At 40.5% G+C, this 19,510-nt stretch overlaps 2 protein-coding genes across 4 annotated transcripts; both read left to right on the forward strand.

Annotated features, from left to right (window-relative positions):
• Positions 1 to 1,068: 1,068 nt before the first annotated feature.
• Positions 1,069 to 6,444, forward strand: sowahca (sosondowah ankyrin repeat domain family Ca). Its single transcript, XM_082508665.1, has 4 exons — positions 1,069 to 1,613; positions 2,022 to 2,395; positions 2,577 to 2,966; positions 3,834 to 6,444. The coding sequence occupies exons 1-4, from the start codon at positions 1,268 to 1,270 to the stop codon at positions 4,290 to 4,292; spliced, it is 1,569 nt and encodes a 522-aa protein (XP_082364791.1). The 5' UTR covers positions 1,069 to 1,267; the 3' UTR covers positions 4,293 to 6,444.
• A 2,790-nt stretch (positions 6,445 to 9,234) lies between these two features.
• On the forward strand, positions 9,235 to 16,502 carry akap17a (A kinase (PRKA) anchor protein 17A). 3 transcript variants are annotated; one of them, XM_082509038.1, is made up of 8 exons: positions 9,235 to 9,331; positions 9,788 to 10,116; positions 10,255 to 10,293; positions 10,413 to 10,631; positions 10,812 to 11,024; positions 12,034 to 12,182; positions 12,445 to 12,685; positions 14,272 to 16,502. In XM_082509038.1, exons 2-8 carry the CDS (start codon positions 9,790 to 9,792, stop codon positions 15,127 to 15,129), a joined length of 2,046 nt encoding a protein of 681 aa, XP_082365164.1. In that variant the 5' UTR covers positions 9,235 to 9,331; positions 9,788 to 9,789; the 3' UTR covers positions 15,130 to 16,502. The 3 variants fall into 3 exon arrangements, with proteins under 3 accessions (XP_082365164.1, XP_082365163.1, XP_082365165.1); XM_082509037.1 differs by lacking the exon at positions 9,235 to 9,331 and adding an exon at positions 9,338 to 9,471; XM_082509039.1 differs by lacking the exons at positions 9,235 to 9,331; positions 10,255 to 10,293 and adding an exon at positions 9,338 to 9,471.
• The last annotated feature ends 3,008 nt before the right edge of the window (positions 16,503 to 19,510 follow it).

Genomic DNA, 19,510 nt, shown 5'->3' on the forward strand with positions numbered 1-19,510 from the left:
GAAATGCATGTAAGACCAACTAACTAATCCGGTTTATATGCTACAGAAGAAAGCTAAAGCAATTATAAATAGATTAAATATTATCAGATTATTATGATCAAGGGATTAGAATATCCATTAAATTGCATGCCTTAAAATTCTACTGTTTCATTGAGCTCCGGACTCCACCGATATTGTACAAAGCACAAAAAATCTCCTTCTAAACTGTATTTGGAGGTTTTAAATTAGAGGGAAAGCATGTTAACTAAGAACAGGGCCAGGACAATTTAAAAACAAATACAAGGTGTATCTGTTATATGGGTAAATGTGAGTAACTGTAATGAGGAATTACGATTGTTCTGTTCACTATGTCATTTTAAAAACAGTCTAAAAATCAGATCGTAAACAAATGTAAAAATGTGGAACAGAATGATTTCCATTGTTTAAAAGAAACATTTATTTTTGTCCTGGTTCTGTTTCGATTCTTCATATTGTATCATCTTTTTTGTATTTTGGTTGAAATCTTAATATAACAAATAAGTACAGGTTTAATAAGCTTAAGGTTCAATTTGCACCTTTTAGGTCAATAATTTGTGCTCTTCCCCTTGAATTTACTTCTTGACTGTTAAGGTGTATTTGTTTACTCAAATAACCTCCTGTTTTTGTTGTTTTGTAAAATTTTAATAAGGACTGAAAGATCAAGTTCTGCGGTGGATTACTTTTCTTTGTGAGGTGAGGTAAATGTTCTAGGATCAGAATCCTCTTAATCTGGCCAAGTTTTTGCAAAAATACAAGGAGATTGAGTCCGGTTTCCTCACTGCATGCAAAAAGAAACTCCAGCTGGGCATGAAAGATAGCCGTAAATAGGATGAACATAATGCAATCTGGATGAACCTTGGATATTATTTTGAAAAGTTCAAATTGTGCAGTGCAATTATTATTAATACTGTGAGTGTGTTGACCGGAAATGTGTATTTTATTATATATTATGTATACGCAGTATTTATGGTCACTTTTAAATAACTAGTCGTCTGGGAAGCCCGCGTTTCCGATGAGCACTGGAACGCAACATGATTCTTGCCCCTTGCCTGTGAGACGATGTGAGCGCCCCCTGTCTGAAAGAGCTAAACACTGGTCTTCCCATGGAGGAGAGGAGGAGGCCAGAGAAGAAGATGCTGTCATCCTCTCCTTAAGCGAATGAGCGCGTTAATGGGCTCATTTTTAAACCTTCGTGCGAAAATAACCCAGTGATCTTTGCGCTCTGTCTGAGTCGTTCAGGACGAGGACAATGATGATGATGGCGTCCCGCTGCACAGTGCAAGCCGTGCAGGAGTTCCTGTCGGAGAGAGGAGGGAGGGTCCAACAGATGGAGCTGATCGATCATTTCCTATCGCTGAATGAACAGTCGAAGGAAGGGGTGGATCGCGAGGTGCTGAAAAGCATCGTTGACAGCGTGGGTTTCGTGAAGGTAGAAAACGGCGTGAAATTTGTGTGTTTGAACAGTGAAGGCAGCGGGGCGTCGGTGATGCGTACAGACGTAGATGGCCACGATGGTGCGGAGTGCAATGGCAACATCCAAGAGACGCTGGACAACAACTGTGTCAACGGCAATCATGATAAGGGCGACCAAACAGGTGAGGACGACGGATCCATTGTGTTTGCGTGATTTTTACGCACGTGTTTTATCCATGAATTGCTTTCTTACGTGTAACGTAGGCTGTTTTATCTATATTTTTGTTTATGTACTGTCTACTTGTTTATTTGTAATACAGCACGAATAAATAAAAGGTTTGGCAATTATTTTGTTGTTTTTACAGGCCAATATACGCATACTGCTTCTTTTTTTTTTCACCGTACAAAATAGTGTTTGATTCAATTTAATTTGGAATCATTTCCTGCCAAAAACACAAAATCCCTAAGGTTCAGGATACTAATGACACCAGTGAGGAAAAATAACAACAACAGCCTGTTAAATTCTGCAGCATGTGATCAAAAGTCTGCATGAAGTTGAATGAACACAAAAAAAATTAATGGTCTTACAGGGGTCCACTTTCCACTGGACAATGACAAACAGACAAATGGCAATAAGAAACCTGCAACCCCATCCCAGAGCAAGACCAGCACAGGAGTTCCTACCCCTGGTGGAGGAGGTGAAGTGAAGCTAAGAGACAGAAGGAGACGAGAGTCAGCTCCAGTTCTTGGGATGCCAGATCTCGACCAGGCCCAACCCGGAGGATCTCATAACCAGCAGACAAGAGGGGCACGCAGGGTGTCTAGAGGGTCACAGCGTGCCATGCTGACCAGCTGCCTGTCTGAAGACAGTGCTCTGGAGGGACTGGACCATATAGGAGATATCCAAACACCCAAAGGAAGTCGCAGGAACTTCATAGAGCTGATGATGAGTAGTTCTCCTCAGGTAGGACACAGTGCTTTTTATTATCATTAAGTATTTGTTGCTTTTGCCCTTCTTTTTTTCTTTCTTTGAATGGCAGCTTTCTGTGGAAAGTAACAGTTTGCTGGGAATTTCTAAATGACTACATTTTGTGCTGTGACACAAAAATCTTAACAAAAGCCACGGCTATTGTATGTTCTGTCAGGTGCGGAGATCTCTGATCAACCGTGGGTCACGCCTCCGGGACTCGGTTAAGAGCGAAGGCGACTCGGCGTCCCTCCTCTCCTCAGCCACTGACGAGGACTGCGCCTCAGTAACCCTGGACCCTCTAGAGCACGAGTGGATGCTGTGCGCCTCAGACGGCCTGTGGGACAGCCTTCAGCCCCTGCTTGCTGTCGAACCCAGCCTGGTGACCAAGAGAGACTTTGTGACTGGTTTTACCTGCCTCCACTGGGCAGCTAAGCAGGGAAAAGCTGAGCTGCTGTCTCAGCTGCTCACCTTTGCCAAAGAAAACACTATACCTGTGAATGTGAATGTGAGATCAAGTGCTGGTTACACACCGCTGCACCTGGCCGCCATGCATGGACACACCCAGGTGGGTTGCAGGGAGTAGTATCATGTGTTACACCTGCTCAGTGAAGCAGTACATAATTACCTACACTTTATCTGCCCAGGCTAGAAACATTAGCTCAAAACAAGTTAACTGAACTATGGTTGTAAACACAAGTTTAAACACACTCATCCTAGGTGGTAATTTGGGTTTTTTAAGGATTTCTTTGAAGCTTTTTTTCCAGGATGGAATGATTGTACAGCATATATTGTTAATGACAAGAAGTTTGAGCTTATTTTAGATATTCTGCAATCCACATAGCGCCAAAAGTATACATAGGGGTTCAAACGTGCACTGTTATTTGGTTCAATATTCCTTAGCAAGTTGCACCTCAACCACATGTTTTAGTAGCAATATGGATATTTGACCACTCTCCTGTGCAGAGTTGATTCATTTAGAACCTATTACAGATCAGTGCTCTTACCAGAAGCTTAATGTTAGCTTTCTCTATCCCTTCTAGTTTGTTTTTTTTCTGGAAAGGAAAGCGTCTGGACTTCTTTACGTTCAAGCAATGTAAAGAAGTCCAGACGCTTTCCTTTCCAAGCTCCTTAGACTACGATGACCTGGATGACTGAGAACCTTCACAGACACCTTCTAGTTTTTATTTGTGTTTGGGATTAATGCCCTGTTGGAACACCCAGTTGTGGACAAGTTTCAAATGTCTAGTTATTCATTTTTTTAATAATTAGTATTATTATTATTTTGGCATTTTAGCCTTTATTGGATAGAGACGGTGTAGACAGACATGAAAGTGGGGAGAGAGAGGGAAAGAAATGCAGCTACATGGTCGCCTTCTAATATCCATGAAAACGAGACCTCTCATGTTTGCATGCGGTGTGTTTGCATTGACAGGTGGTTCGTGTCCTGCTGTCAGACTGGGATGCAGACCCTGAAGCTCGAGATTACAGCGGGAGGAGACCAATGCAGTACTTGTCCCCACCGCTAGCTGCTGACCTGCTGGAAGAAGGAGTGGTCACCTCACCGGGACCTGAGTCAGACAGTGAGAACAACGGCAGCGGCAGAGGTCGGGGCTGGAGATTTGCCAAAGTCCTCCAAGGGAATCTGAACCCGCTCCGGCTGCTGAATTCACCAACAGAGGCATCAGAAGATGGAACGGGGAACGGGAAGAGTAAAGGGGGGATGCAGAGGAAGACGTCTTTGAGCCGACTGAATGCCCGGCTGCACAGAGGACGCCACAGAGCCCAGATCATCCACAGCGCCTCCTTCAGGGACACAGGAGAGGTGGGAAGAGGAGAGGAGCTACACAGCAGTCCTCTTCGAACGAGACCGCTGTCCAACCTGTTTGGATAAATCGACACCACTCTAAGCCAGCGACACAGAGCTGTACACCACTCCCAGGTGTTTTTATTTGTAGCATAGGTATCTTTTATTATCTGACAGGTCAGATATTTTAGTGACAAAATATAACAGTGCAGAAACTAACACATTTTACAAAATTTTCTAAAATTCTAGTTTATTTTTGTTCCTGTTGCAGTTATTGTTTGTCACTGAGGGAAGGGTACAGTCACGTGACAGTTTATTTGCCTTGGCTAGACTGTGAATTCTTTCAAACTTGATTTTTGTTTTGACTTTTTTTCCCCCCTTTATTTAATTTGGACAACTAACATCACAAACATAGTTTAAATATGTTACAGTACAGTTATGTTCATAAAAATGCAAAAGCAACAAGCAGTATTGTAGAAAGTTTTCACTTTGAAGCACTTTGGTTTGTTTCCTCACCGCGTTTCTGTTTGCAGAGTAATATATATTTACACACACTATTAGTCTGAAATTAGATGGTGCTGACGTTTTTTTTAGTACATTCCTGTAATGTGAACAAATATTTTATTTTTTAAAGTGGCAGATTTTAATATTCAGACAGTTGAAATCGCAGATTTTTTTTTTTTATAACGAGCAACAGTGTACAGTCATCGTGTTTGCACTTGTCACTTTTTAAAAATTGGTAGTAGAAAAATCCATTTGGGTCCCAAATCATATCTATTTTTTAAAATTCTAGGCATAACATCAAAAGGGGATCAGATTTTTACCTATTTAAATGCAAAATTAACTGATATTCAAAAGGGGCTTGGTAAGTTATTTCTCCATTCATTTTTGTTTATTTAAAGTTGGAGCCAAAAAGAGTTAGGTTCACTAATGGGGAGATGTTGCTAAGAATTGTTTAATTGTTTCCAATTAGCTATACAAAAACACAGATTAGTAGAAGCACAGTCACCAACTTTATATACATTTTTCTACTGCCGATAACGTACCTCAAATTTTCTGAAGCTAATTCACTTGTTTCTACATTGCTTTGTGTGTGGTGTGTATGCAAATGTTCAGACACTGATATTTAGATATTGCTCTCTGAATGTCATTTGCAGAGTTTTGCTTTGTTATCTGACATTTCATTTCTATATTTACTCCAAAAATGTGACACAGGATTCATTGGTTCATAAGGGTAAAGGTTCAGGCAACCACGGTCATAGATATCCGCCGGAAACCACGACATCATATGAAACTGAGACAAAGTCAATATTGTTCCCATATATTAGTCTGACTTTGCATGCACACTGTCATCTATTCATCAAGCTCCGTTTTCTCTAAGGACTCTGGCCAGAATGTGCCATAGGTTTAGCAGCGATTTCTCAAGTGGTTTCCCAAATATGTGAACCTTTCTTCCTCCCAAATTTCATGAATGTTCTGTTACTAATTTGTAGCATTTGTACTTTTATCACGGAGATTCGTGTCATTCTATGTCTTGACACTTTTGATGTAGAGATTTTATGTCATTTTCTCAGCGGCATGAGTAGAGGAAATGGAAATGCAGCACACTGTTGATTCTTATGTCTATATAAAGAAAATGTGTTTTCATTGTAAAATGCTGTGAAGTGATTGTGTGGTGTGAAATCACTGTTAACGAGCCACTTTTGTTTTTGGATTAATGTCTTATCCATAAATGTGAAATAAAGAAGTTTTGTTTTTATTTGCATAATCTAAAGTTTTTAAGTTTGTCAACTACGCTGTATTGTCCCATTGATGCAATGACTGTATAAAGAAACGGCCTCGGTAATAATGAGAAGGTTTAAAATGTAAAGAGCAGCTGTGAATACTCATGTTAACGTTACCAGAATAGATTTAAAAATACAATTGAAGCGAGTCGCTTCATCCGCCCTTCCTGCTGACACCAGCTGATTGTCCTTGCCTGTTGGTGCTGAATAATTGATGATCTGACGACCCCAGCTTTGCTCTGGCATTTACAGTATATCCACAACTTCCTGTCCACATGGCCCACCAGACAGATTAGTATCCAGTTCTTATTTTGCACCTCTTGTTATGCAGACTGACCTAAAGTCAACACTGCTGTTGTTGGGATATAAACTCTATTTAATCCATTTTTGCAAATACTTGAAAATCAGATTTTATCGTGTTTATCTTAATATACTTAAGAGAACCTAAGAGGACAATCAGTTTTGTGTTTCCCTGCTATGCTATTTTTGTCATTGGTTAGAGAAAGTATAGAGTACAGAGGAATTTAATGCCCACAAGCTTTCATATGTGTGTGGGGGATACGATACATTTCTCAGTGCCTGAGCCTGAACAGATTACTACAGATCTGCCAATCCTCTTGTTGCTCTGATGTCCTGCTGGCACCCTGTCTGTTCTCTGCTTCGTGTTTCCCAGATCAAACCAACCATATAAAAGCTGGATTACATGTAAACAGTCACAGTGTATCACACAATATGTTTCTTATATAAAACTGAATGCTCTTAAGACAGCTCCTTTGATGATTCTGTAATCTCTGGGGTTTCCCTGGTCTAGAAGTCAAATAATGATTTATAGAGGTCAGAAGTGACGTGCTTTTTTTCTGGTTATGTAGAATCCAGATTTGCCTTAGGCAGGCTATCTACCGGATGACTGCTGATCAGGACAGGATAGAGAGCCTTTTTGACTGCAGTAACTGACCTACATGCACAGTGAAGGGAGTAATGCCTATTATGCAAATTCCTCTGCCATCCTTTCAGGGAAACTGTGCCAACTTTTTAGCCTGGGGCCTCCACTGTTGGACCAATCCAAGTCCAGTCCATTTTTATCTCACACAGTTACCACAGTGATGATGGCTTTCAGACAAACCCTAATGAGTCACAAACAGTGCCAAATAGATATCAAGTGAGTAACAAATGTGTACTGTCATCAGAGTGCTGTTTGTCTTGTGGCAGATATAAAAAAAGACAGTGAATCCAGCCTGAACCATTTTTTGGTACTGATCAACATTTTTTTTGCATAAACCATATCAGCGATTTGCTAATAAGTAATTAAATTGCAGGCGATTACAATCAATTGCCAAAGTTTCTATTATGTATTAATTATGTGTGTTCTGAAATATATAGCAGGGTGTGTGTTCTTTCTCTTTTTAAATACTGCTAATATATATGTATCTATAAACCTTGGTTATTTACACCAAAAGTCTTGAATAATTTGTGAGCCCGGTTAAAAAAAAAGACCTCACAGATGCATCTGACCCATCTACTGTTCCCTGGAGCCTCGTCAGAAAAGGTCTCAGTGGAAGGAAGCTGAGTACTCAAAGAGAAACCATGCATACTCTCTCTCTCTCTGTGAGAACTGCAAACTCCACACAGAAAGGCTCCAGACTGGATTCAAACCCTTCTTGCTGTGAGCCGACAGCACTAATCATCAGACCGCCATGTACCCCATGAACATACAAGGAGGAGAGGTACTGATGGTAGATAGGTTTAAATACCTGGTGTCAACCAATGAAAGGCAAGATTTAACAAGATGGTAGTGAGACCTGTTATGATGCTTAGTTTCGAAATGGTGACACTACAAAAAGACAGGAGGCCAAGGCAAAAGTGCCAGAGCTGAAGAAGTTAAGATTTTCGTTGAGAAGATGGAGAGGATTAGAAATGAGCACGTCAGAGGGAGACCTCAGGTTGAGCACAAAGTTAGAGAGGCAAGGCTGACTTAGACATGTGCAGAGGAGGGAGAGTGGACATATTGGACATATGATGTTGAACATGGAGCTCCCAGGCAGGAGGGCCTTATTAAGAAAAAAAATATTGCTGACAATTTTGAGAATAAAGTCAAAAATGTATTTTGAGAAAAAAAAGTTGAAATACTAGTTTGAGACAAAAGCCAAAGGGTGGAGATTATGGTTGCTGTTTGAAGACAAACTCCCAGGTTGCTATACCTTCTACGAAAAGCCTTGAGTAGATGGTAGCCTTGAGTTGTTGAAGCAGAAGAACATGCTAGGACTTTGATATAATGAATGGTGTTTTGAAACTTAAATGGTTAAAATCCTTTTTAAATAATCCTCACTCCATTTGGTTTCTTATACCAAGTAAGGTCTTTAACAAACTGGGGGTATCGATTTTCTCCTCAAATGTGACTTTGAAATTACTAAGCTACCTGTTAAACTCTCTGAATTCCATAAACAGGTCCTTCTGTATTGGAAAATTATATTTAAACATAATTTCACTCTACATAACAGCCCGATTTGGAACAATAGATATATACTGATGAATAGAAAATCTATTTTTATTCAAGATTGGTTCTAGAAAGGTGTTTGGGCAATTGCTCATTTTGTAGATGAGGAGGGACATGCTCTGACATCACGATTTTTGGCAAAAATTTAATATCCAATGTTCTAAAAGTAATTTTAATCGGGTTATAAAATCCATTCCATTGTCACTTAAAAACATAATCGTAAGTGATATAGTATATTCTGACATCTCCCCCAAGTTAAGGCAATTATATATAGATGGTATTCAGTTTTGTGATGTTAAATGCAATAATACATTTCTGAGATCTTCATTAAGGAGTCTTTATTCTCCAAATTTGCTTAGACGTAATTACATATTAAAAGATTATACCCTACTTCAACCCTACTTTACTGGAAAAACAACCTAAACCTGATGGTTAAATCTTTGACTTTAGTTAAAAAGAAAAAGGCTGCATTTTTTTGTTTCCTTTTCGGAAGATTTTGATTTAGTGAGTTAGTACTCTGTTAACTTTTATGACCCCGTCTTTGTATCTTCTTTTTCTTTGTACAAAGGTTGAAATTTGTATTTTCTGAATGTATAATATATTGTGCATTTTGTTGTATTTTGCTAATTTAAAAGAAAAAAAAAAGAAAAAAAAAAGAACATGCTAGGAAATGGGTGCAATGGAGACAAATGATTCACTGTCCCGGCGACCAGGCAGCCCAAGAAGAAAATTGCTATGAATATTAATATTAAACTGAATTCAATTTAAGAGATCTTTTTCCATTTTTCTCACCGCCATATTCATCCATGTGGTGTCGCTGTGGGCGCTGGTATAGGCTTCTGTAGAAGGTCGGAGTTCATTGCGTTCGGAAGTAGCATGTAGTTGGATTTTCTGTATGCCTCTCAAGTGTATGGCTCACCTTAAATTACAACAGTGTGTTTGTTGTGTTTTGCATTTTCGGTTTTTACAGGGGGGCTAAGTGATTTTGGTAGGTTGTGACTAGTCTGTTATCTTCTGTGCTAGCTGACGTTAGCATGTTGTTGTCTAAAGCGGTGAGGTTTTAGGACCAAACTCGTAAAAACCGTAACGTTAACAAATAATAACAATCAGTAAACAAATAATAATGCGCAGTTTGCACGTAATAACGTTAAATTAATCACGTTAACCAGATCGCTGTTTAGTTAAGTTCATAGCTTTCTAGCCTGCCGTCCTTCGGGATGAAGCGAAGACTTTAGCGTTAGCTTTCAGCTAATGTTACATTGAGTTTGCTAACGTTTGTGTAACCAGCTTCTGTGTCTCTGCAGCAATGACCACCATTGTACATGATACCACAGAGGCAGTGTGCCTCTCTGCTGACTACAACCTGTACCTCAAGCCTATTGCCAAAATGACCATCAGCGTGGCTTTGCCCCAGCTCAAGCTGCCAGGCAAAAGCATCTCCAACTGGGAGGTAATGGAGCGGGTGAAGGCCATGGTGGCTCCGGAGCAGTTTTCAGTCTTGCGAATCTCCAAGAGCACAATGGACTTCATCCGCTTTGAAGGTGAAGTGGAAAACAAAACTGTAGTCAAGAGCCTGCTAAGTCGTTTGGATGGGAAGAGCATCAAACTCAGTGGCTTTACTGATGTACTGAAGGTAAGGGTGAACAAATGTAGAGCATTGCAGTACTTATAATTAGTAACTGCATGGTTATTGGAGTCACTGGAGTTTGTTGTTGCTACTTAAATGTTCTGAATGTTTGTAACTCTTTGTCAATACATTGTAATTTGGCAGCTCAAAGAAATTACCTTGAAAATAAACAACTATCCAAAGGCAAGGCAGCTAGTTCTAAGTATTATAACATTATCTACCATAGATTGATTACAGGTTGAATTTAATTGCACTAATAAACCGACAGCAGAGTATATTTATGTCACCCTCTCATCATTAAGGTTCGTGCAGTAGAAAATAAAGTGGACTTCCCGACACGTCACGATTGGGATTCTTTTTTCCGTGATGCCAAAGACATGAATGAGACGCTACCAGGTGAGAGGCCTGACACCATCCACCTAGAAGGGCTTCCTTGCCGCTGGTTCAGTCAGAAGGACAGCCAGTACCCAGATCGGCCCTCAGAAGAAGCCCTCGTTGCAGTTTTCCAGACATTCGGCAAGGTGATTCACATTCATGTTTCTGTGTAGCTAAAAGGAAATTAAGCTTTTAATATTCACATTTTTAGTTCACAATTTTAAAAAAGAAGAAGATATAAGCAGTGCCTAACTAAACAACAAGAAACTAATAAATGTCGAAATAAAAAGTTAAGACATTAGTATTTTTTTATTTTTTTTTTTAAGGTACGAAATGTTGACATTCCCATGCTGGACCCATATAGAGAGGAAATGATGGGCAAGAACTTCAGCACATTCAGCTTTGGGGGCCATCTGAACTTTGAAGCGTATGTCCAGTATCAGGAATACTGTGGCTTCACGAAAGCCATGGACACTATGCGCAGCATGAAGCTGATGCTGAAAGGAGATGATGGAAAAGCCGTGGCTTGCAACATCAAGGTACTGCAGACTACAGTAGTGTCAAGCCTCTGCCTACACATATTAAAGCTGCTTTTATTTTCTACCTCTTAATTGATCAAACCAATCATTCCAGGACTTTTTTTTTTAATCCATCTCCTAAAATGTTGTTTTCTTAATTATGTTCAGTCACTGCTGGGAGAGAAATTTCTTCGTACAAACTTTAAATGCCAGGGTTTTGAGAGAACTGGAGTTCAACTCATTATTAAGGTGTTCTAATGCAGTGCCCTTTCAAATATGGTTGTATTAACCATGCAGCCTTGGGAGGTTTGTTTGATAAACATGCTGATAAATGAATGATTCTATGTAATATAAAGAACCTCCTTTTCCATTCAGGCTACCAGTGAGTGTAGCTTTTTTTTTCTTCTTATATGAAAATGTTAAATGTACTGTGACAATAGCTTAAAACTTGTAGAGCAGAAAAGATGTTGTATTTGTAGCTGTGTCACTGGAATATTTGTTCATTATTCATTTATTTAAAATCTGTGTTGCCACAGTAATCTGCCATGGATGTAATATTTTTAGCTTTCAAATGAAGAGCTGGAATGACTGTTCCTGACTAAGCATGGTTATAAAATGTTGTAATCATAGTAAACCACTCTGAAATGTGTGAAGCACTTGAATAAGCCCTTAAACTCACCAATGGGTTAGTATTTAGTATTTATTTATTTATTGTCATTGTCAAGAACAATGAAATTGCGTTTGGGGCTTCCATACAACCCAACCCAATCAATCTGGTATTCTTGGATGATATTTTGTTTTGCTTTAGCCACTATCCCCTCCAAAGTTGGTTAAAGTACTGAATTAATAAAAATTTAAATACTTTTGTTTTGGGGTTTTTTGTGTGTATAATTTTACCAAAACAAAGACCATTTAGTTTAATAGCTACATTCAGTCAAATCAATGACGTCAACTGAAGTGCTCAGCTGTTTCGATATGAAAAGCTGTTGTGACAATTAACCTTCATATGATGTGCGTTTCTTATCCTCAGGTGACCTTTGACACAAGCAAGCACCTTAGCGATGCTTCTGTGAAGAAGAGAAACCTAGAGAGGATGAAGTTGCAGGAGCTGGAGAGGCAGAGAGAGGAGCAGAAACAACGAGAGAAGGAAAAAGAGGAGCGGCGTAAGGAAGAAGAGAGGTATGAAGCCTACATAGGAACATGGACTAAAATTGGACTATATTGAAAAGTTAAACAGAAAAAATGTTAGGGGGAAAAAAATAGAAATTCTGTTTAAACAACTTAATATGAGGAATAAAAAAATAAATAAATTGGGGGATTGATTTTCAGTATTTGATGGAGTTGGTGGCTTTTAAATGAACAACTTCATCACCTGGTTTGATAAGAGTTGACAAAAAGTTAACAATAAATATTCACAGAGCATATTAAACCACTTTTTCAGGAAACAAAAGGAATTGGAAGAGGAGGAGAGGGAAAGGAAGAAGGAGGAAAGATTACGGAAGCGAGAGCAAAAGTTGCGAGAGAGGGAGGAGCGCAAGAATCTGAAGAAAGTGAGGCGTCAGCAAGAGGAGGAGCAGAAGAAGCTGCAGATGAAGATTGCCTTGGAAGAGAGGAGACTGCTGTTGGCTCAGCGCAACTTGGAATCGATACGGCTCATTGCTGAGCTGCTGGCCAGGGCTAAGGTATCAATTTACACAATGCAACACTATACGCATCTGAATAAGTACTCTGCAGTCCCTGACAATGGTCCAGCAGAATGTTGCGTTTTATTGTTGAACCCCAATAGCTTAATCAATATTTAAGACTTCTGCAGTGTGTACAGCTCAACTTTAAATGTCTGTCCCCATATGAGTATTCATGTTGGATCTTTAAAATGTAACTATCTTGCTTTTCCATTTTTGTTTCTGAGAGTGATTATAATAGTGGAAGCTTATATTATTAATTGCAGAAGTTTCAAATGGTGAGATTGGCATATTTGCAAGTAATCCACATGTGACAGAGCCAGCCAGGCTGCTCTCTTTCAGACATTTTTTGCTATTCTTGGCTGTTTGGTAGTAGTGACAGTGATTATCCTTAATATTATCATTTTAGCCAGTGGTCCCCAACCCCCGGGCCACAGACCTGTTGTTTGGTACCGGGCCGCGAGAGTTGAGGCTCGGGTGTGAAATCTATGGATTTCTGGGTTTTTATCGGTTTCTATCATTATGTTTTTAACCGTTTTTATCGTTAACTCGGTTTCCCTGGGTCTTTTCCCCTGTGTTATGAATAAATCTTCTTCTTTCTTTTTTTTTTTTTTAGTACCGATACTGGTTTTCTTTTGTTGTATTTATCCGCGACACCTTAAAGGCTGGTCTGTGAAAATATTGTCAGACATAAACTGGTCCGTTGCACAAAAATGGTTGGGGACCGCTGATCTTAGGCACACAGCTCTGGCTGTGAGCAGCACCCCTATCTAATGCTTGTGAGGGGCAGCCAATCAGAAAAAAGTTGTGGTATCCTGAAAATACACCGGGTATGCGTGTTTGATGTAATGTCCCCAACCCAGTTTTGTTCTGTCTGTTGTTTGCACAGCTTCGGATCACACCAAGAGTTTTGTTTTTTTTTTTAAAGTACTATTACAAGGAACATAGAGTGATGCGTTTGTATGCTGTGGTTTCAATTGGAGTTGCAAACAAAGTCTCAGCATTAAAGAGTGGGTAATATTAAAGCAAGAGGTGCTAAAGCGTCTTGTTTCAGACAGAGGATGAAATGGGAGATTGCACAGAGCACTGGTATAGAATCAGTTAGGGTTGTTTTGAACTGCGAATCACGCAAAGTTTCTCTTGCCTAATAAAAGTTGACTTGACCATGTCAGCATAAAGGAATAATTTTATCTTTTAGGAAAGGTGCTGTTTTTCTTCTTGCATAGATGTGAAATTTATTACTAAGCCCACTACAAGTTCACAGCCACAAATACACATGGCATATAACCCTTCAAAAAAGGGTTTGCTGTTGAGTTTAGGATTTTCACACTTATTAAAGGTACAAGACATCAGAAAAGCATTTGAGGACCTCATATAGGACTTTGATACATTGGGACAGAAAAAGTAAAATACTGATGACTAATGTCTCTAATTTGGATTTCATTTTGACAACCAGAGTACTGCATGTGTTGGGACTTGCACAATACAACTCCTGGGAAAGTGTTACTCCTGTGATACTTCCCCCCCCAACCGACTCCTAAATCATATGCTTTCGTTTATCTTTTCTTTTGTGTTCTCCTCATCAGGCTTTGAAACAGGAGCAGCAGAAGAAAGAAAGGGCTGAGCGTGAAGAGCAGGAGAGGAAGGAGAAAGCTCGACAGGAGGAGGAATTGGCCCGTCTTCAGCAGTTGGAGGCCTGTCGCCGCAAGCAAGAGGAGGAGCTGCGGAGGGTGGAGGTGGAGAAAGAGCGAGCACTGGAGCTACAGCGGAGAGAGAAGGAGCTCAGGGAGCGACTGCTTTCCAACTTGCTGAAGAAAAACAGCAGCAAAGCTGCAGGCATCCAGGATCAGAGTGGCCCTGAAGTGACTGAGGATATCTGTAATCCAGATGATGTGATACTTGGGGTCCTGAGTGGGGTGAATGGATTGAAGGCAGCTGAAAGCAAAGAAAAGCAGATGTCCAAATCTGGTGCTCACTCCCGAGTTTCAGGGAAGAATAAATTAATGGAAGAAAGGAGAGAAGGGGAGGACAGAAAAAAGGACCGGGAGGGAAGAAGGGAAGACGTGTTTAGCAGCAAGCACAGCAGGGAACGAGCACGAGACCATTCCCACAGGGAAAGGAGCTCTCACAGCCGAGGAAGGAGGCAACGGTCGCACAGCAGGAGGAGAAGGAGCTGCAGCCACCGAAGGAGGAGCTACAGTCATCATAGGAGCAGGAGGAGATATAGCCACAGCCACTGCAGCAGGAGCATAAGCTCCAGCAGAGAGAGGAGCTGGAGCAGCACTGAGAGGAGTTCCAGCAGAGGGAGGAGTCACAGGCACAGTCATCGCAGAGGCAGTGGCAGGAGCAGCGATAGAGGCAGGGACCGGAGGAGTCACAGTCATAGTCGACGATACAGGAGACACAGCAATAGCAGGGATAGGAGCCACTCCACACGGCGCTAAACTCATGGATGACAGTTATCATTTTATTCATTTGTACTCACCATTTCTGGACTGACATTTCAAGTTCAGCAAGTTTCAGAGAAGATTAGATACTTTTGGTTCCTCAGTTAGGTGAAGAACGTCCCAACTTTACAGACTGCATATGCAGGTGAACCTTAGTTGTTGCTGTGGATTTTTACCCAAGTTGTTCTCAGATTGATGTTGTTGACAACCTAAATTTTCACTATAATCAGTGTAGCATGTTCACAAAAATTAGTGATGCAAAATATAAACTTGACCTTTTTTCCCTTTCCTGGAAAATTATTTGTGTGTGAAGTAAAATGTATAAACTGGATTGAAGTACACTAAAACATAAATCTAAAAATTAATTCTAAAAAAGTGAGTTTTAAAGGGGTGATTGGACAAATTTAAGTTAAAGGCTATATCCTGGTCCACAGGTTATTACATCGACGGTCTGTTCTCTCATTAAAACATAAAACAATGACTGTGACGGATCAGTGAGTAACAGAGAGTTCAGACATGATTATTATTATTTTTGTCCAGATTTGTAGTCAGATTTTTAGAAAATAAGACACAGGATCTGATATTAATATACATAAGGTTTGTTCTAACAAGCACTTGCATGTTACAGTAGCTGCCGAACACTGTAAAGGTGACTACCAGCCATAACAAATGGCTGCTGCTCAATTACAGTGGGGGGAGAGAATTCTCAAATGATGAAACGCATACCTGCTTTAAGACTGTAAGGTACAATGACTGGTTTTGTTATCATTTTTTTGTTGTTGTTAAGTACTGCTTATGTATTGGCTTTGTTGCTGATAATGGTTCAGAGAAAAACACAAACAGCTCTCTGTGACTGTGTCAACTTTGAATAACAGCACATAGTTTTAGTTAAAGAATTACTTTTGTGTACAATTCAAAGAACATTTTTGCTTTTGAAGTTGAATGACGTGATTTGATTTGTTTGAAGGCTTGATGTATTAAACCCAACTCTGCAGGTAGTGTACTTGCTCTTTCACAGTCAGATGTTGATCTAGAGTGCAAGTGATGGATTTGAGGCCTGTCTAGTTTCCTCAACACTTCACAAATCTTTGATAAAGCAGTTTCTTGGATGCATTTGTAAAAGTGTACTATGATGACGTTTCTCTTGCTTTTACAGACCAATTGTAGTGACAGGTAAATTTCTTCAACCTTACTAATTACTGTACAGACTGTTCTTGACATTTACTTGCTCAGAGGATGTCCAAGTTTTGCTGACACTTTGTCATTTGTACTTGTGTCAAAGCCTGTTTGTTCTCCATGTGCTCATGATCCACTAGAGCATGTCTTGCGCACATTGCAAGTTGTTTAAAATAAAAAAAAATTCAAGCTGAGCCCTTTTTGTTTGTTTTTTTTCTTTCCCTAGATAAACCTGCAATTCCCTTACTACAATGAACCTTAAATGGAAGGTTTAAAATCAAGTTTAGGATATTCTGCTACCTTTTTTCCTACTTATCATCAAAATGTAACATTTACATTTACAAAAAAATGTTCAGTCAGCCTGAGGCCTACAAAACATGCGATGCTGGTATTATGACATTTGTGGCTGTTTGAGGAACCAATTAGATTAAGCATGAGGACATGGCTTTAAACACAAACTCAGCCAGGATGGCTCACAGTCTCTGCTCTTTTTTTTTTTTTTTTTGCCTGTCCCGTTTGGCTCTTTTGCCATCAGAATTGTTGTCTAAAGGCAAAGAAAGATGCCCAACGGATTTACTTTACCAAACTGACCATCCCAGCTTTGCCGTAATGGTCCATTTGAGTCACCTTTTATTGTTTATTTTATTTTCACTTACTGAATACGGGACAGACTTGACTGGAGGAAAGAAGGGGAGAAAGAAAGAGGGAAAGAGAAACAGCTGAGAAGAGGGACGGGGGAGAAGGGCAAAAAACAAAAACCAACAGAATGAGCAGAAAAAAAATGCATATATCAATCACCTGGGTCACCTGCTGAGAAAGAAAAACGAAAACAAGCAGAAGAGAACAAGAGTAATAGAATAAACAACATCACAATGATATATGGGAATATGACAGTAAATACTAAATATTAAACATTATTGTGCAGCACATAAGATCAACAGAACACAGTGTGCTTTGAGGTAGGAGCCAAAAAGGGTGTAGTTTGTGGGTGTGATCACCCGTGTGTACACCTGTGAGCATGGACGCGCTTGTTTTTTGTTTTTTAAAAGGTTCCTTCATGTAATGATCTGCTAGAGGGTGTGGGGGGGCCACAGCCCCGTCCTCCAGGGTATGAAGCAGGTATGGAGGAGATCAAAACTCCAGACATCCAGAGGCCCCCAGAACACAAGAGACCAAGGAAGACCAACAGAGGGGCAGCTGCGCCACTGTCCCAGAAAGAGCTGAGGAGAGTCCCAGATGAGGGCTCACTCAGCAGCCGCGAAGCAGAAGCCAGGGGGAGTTGCAGTGACGCGCCCGTGAGCTCCGCCGGCAGCCAGCCGTGCCCCGACTCCGCAGCAGCAGGGAGGCCCCACACTCCAGACCGCAGTTGGACGGCCAACTCCTCCTCCTAGCCCCCCCGCTCCAGCAGGTCGCAGAGAATGGGGGTGAGAGTCTCTGCTCTAATTCATCCCAAAGGTGTTCTTTTGGGTTGAGGTCAGGACTCTGTGCAGGCCAGTCAAGTTCTTCCACACATCCATGTCATTATGGACCTTGCTTTGTGCAGTGGTGCAAAGTCATGTTGAAACAAAATCTGATCTAAGACAAAGTCCATAGCTTTGTCTAAAAACTGGCTGATCAGAGCGCACTTTTTAATATACAAAAGTTAGCTAAACGTGTGCTAAAAATACATCTAGTGTTTTACAAAGCTTAATAACTAAGAGTGCGATACATGAAATCAGACACTGTGTCAGTTGTTGGGATAAGGTTGCTCATTATGGCTCTGACTGCAAATGTGGCCATCACACCCAGATTCAGGAGCAGAGTTGTCATTTCAAGGATCTGTTAGGTGGGTGGGGGCATTTGGCATCTGACAATGGGGACCAGTCATACAAAACAGCAACATCTGAGCACAATCCCGGGTGACTGAAATAATGTTTAGTGGTCGCAGTGGTCATGTCCTTGTCCAGTCACTTCCTATGGCTGTGGCTACAAGCCAGGTGTAGTGGGTGTGATATCCCCTGCTTGTATAACTATCATTTCTTGTTCCGCTGCAATGGTAATGGTTAATGATGTCTCTGTTGGGGAAAACTCCTCCCTGCACTCAGCATCAACAACAGACTGTCTCTCTTTAGTTCTTAACAAGATGGCTGACAAGTTTGGTTCATTTTGCTGCATCTGAAGTCTCGAGGGAACATCTGGAGCAACCTCAGCTGAGACTTTCCAGGCTGATTCCTTAGCATCAAACATAAGTAAGATGTGATAAGTTGGGAAGTGATCACGTTGACCGTTAACTTTGGTCTCAGTAACAGCCAGCAGGATTAAAGCTTTGTATTGATTTTTAACAACTTATAAAGAACAGGCAGATCTCCCAGCACCACAGGAAAAGGTCACGTCTGCAGCCTCAACATTCAGCAACTGACTCATCAGCATCCTTGTATAGTCCAGCACCTCCAGCCTCAACAGAAGAATGAGGCAGGAAACCCAGTCATATTTCTACAGGCTCTAATTTTCTCAAAGGTAAGGAGGACAGAAGGCTCAGTATTTTCTGCAAATTTTTGTAACCTTGGCTCATGAGCTTTTTGACTGACCTGTGGGAATACTGGCTCTCTTATTTTGTGGAGGGTGTCTTATCTTGGACCTGGTGGTGGTTTATCACCAGATCACAACTTCCTGTGGTTCTGGATCAGCTGAAGTGGTCTCTGGGAAGAGCAAGCCTGTGCTTTCTTCTGTAATAGCTAAAACTGCTGAATTGCCTTAAAAACAGTTTTTGTCCTAGACTCTTGTTTCAATTTGACCTCCTGCTGTGGCATCAAGGCCCGGATGATTGTGGCTAGTTCCTTTAATGTTAGCTAGTTGATATCTTCATCCACTGCGTCTGGTGCCATATTAGAAACAAAAAAAGTAGAAAAATTATAGTTATAAAAAGAGAAAGGTGGCTGATCACTGCACTGCCACCATGTGTGAGTCGTGTAGTAGGTTTTGGAACAGGGCTTTATTTCCACTCCCCAAATAAAATACTTTTTCCAAAGTCAAGTATAGTTCTAGACCCTTAAAAGCGGTCAACTAAACTCAAGCTCTAATGAAGCACCAGGATACAAAATAACAAACAAACCAAGTATTGATCATTTTGGTACTGGCCAATTTAGGCAATCAAGTGGAACAAACACTGAAAACATATCCAATAACAAAGAAACAAAAACAAAAGCTTTTTTAATAGTTATTT

This window comes from Aulonocara stuartgranti (assembly GCF_965226115.1).
Source record: "Aulonocara stuartgranti genome assembly, chromosome: 16".
Lineage (NCBI taxonomy): Eukaryota > Metazoa > Chordata > Actinopteri > Cichliformes > Cichlidae > Aulonocara > Aulonocara stuartgranti.

Bases quoted from the DNA above. Each gene is read 5' to 3' on its own strand.
- sowahca (XM_082508665.1), top strand. From the start codon at position 1,268: ATGATGATGATGGCGTCCCGCTGCACAGTGCAAGCCGTGCAGGAGTTC. The intron at 1,614-2,021 runs GTGAGGACGACG...ATGGTCTTACAG, and splicing joins TGATAAGGGCGACCAAACAG to GGGTCCACTTTCCACTGGAC. The intron at 2,396-2,576 runs GTAGGACACAGT...ATGTTCTGTCAG, and splicing joins TGATGAGTAGTTCTCCTCAG to GTGCGGAGATCTCTGATCAA.
- akap17a (XM_082509038.1), top strand. From the start codon at position 9,790: ATGACCACCATTGTACATGATACCACAGAGGCAGTGTGCCTCTCTGCT. The intron at 11,025-12,033 runs GTACTGCAGACT...TCTTATCCTCAG, and splicing joins CCGTGGCTTGCAACATCAAG to GTGACCTTTGACACAAGCAA. The intron at 12,183-12,444 runs GTATGAAGCCTA...CCACTTTTTCAG, and splicing joins CGGCGTAAGGAAGAAGAGAG to GAAACAAAAGGAATTGGAAG.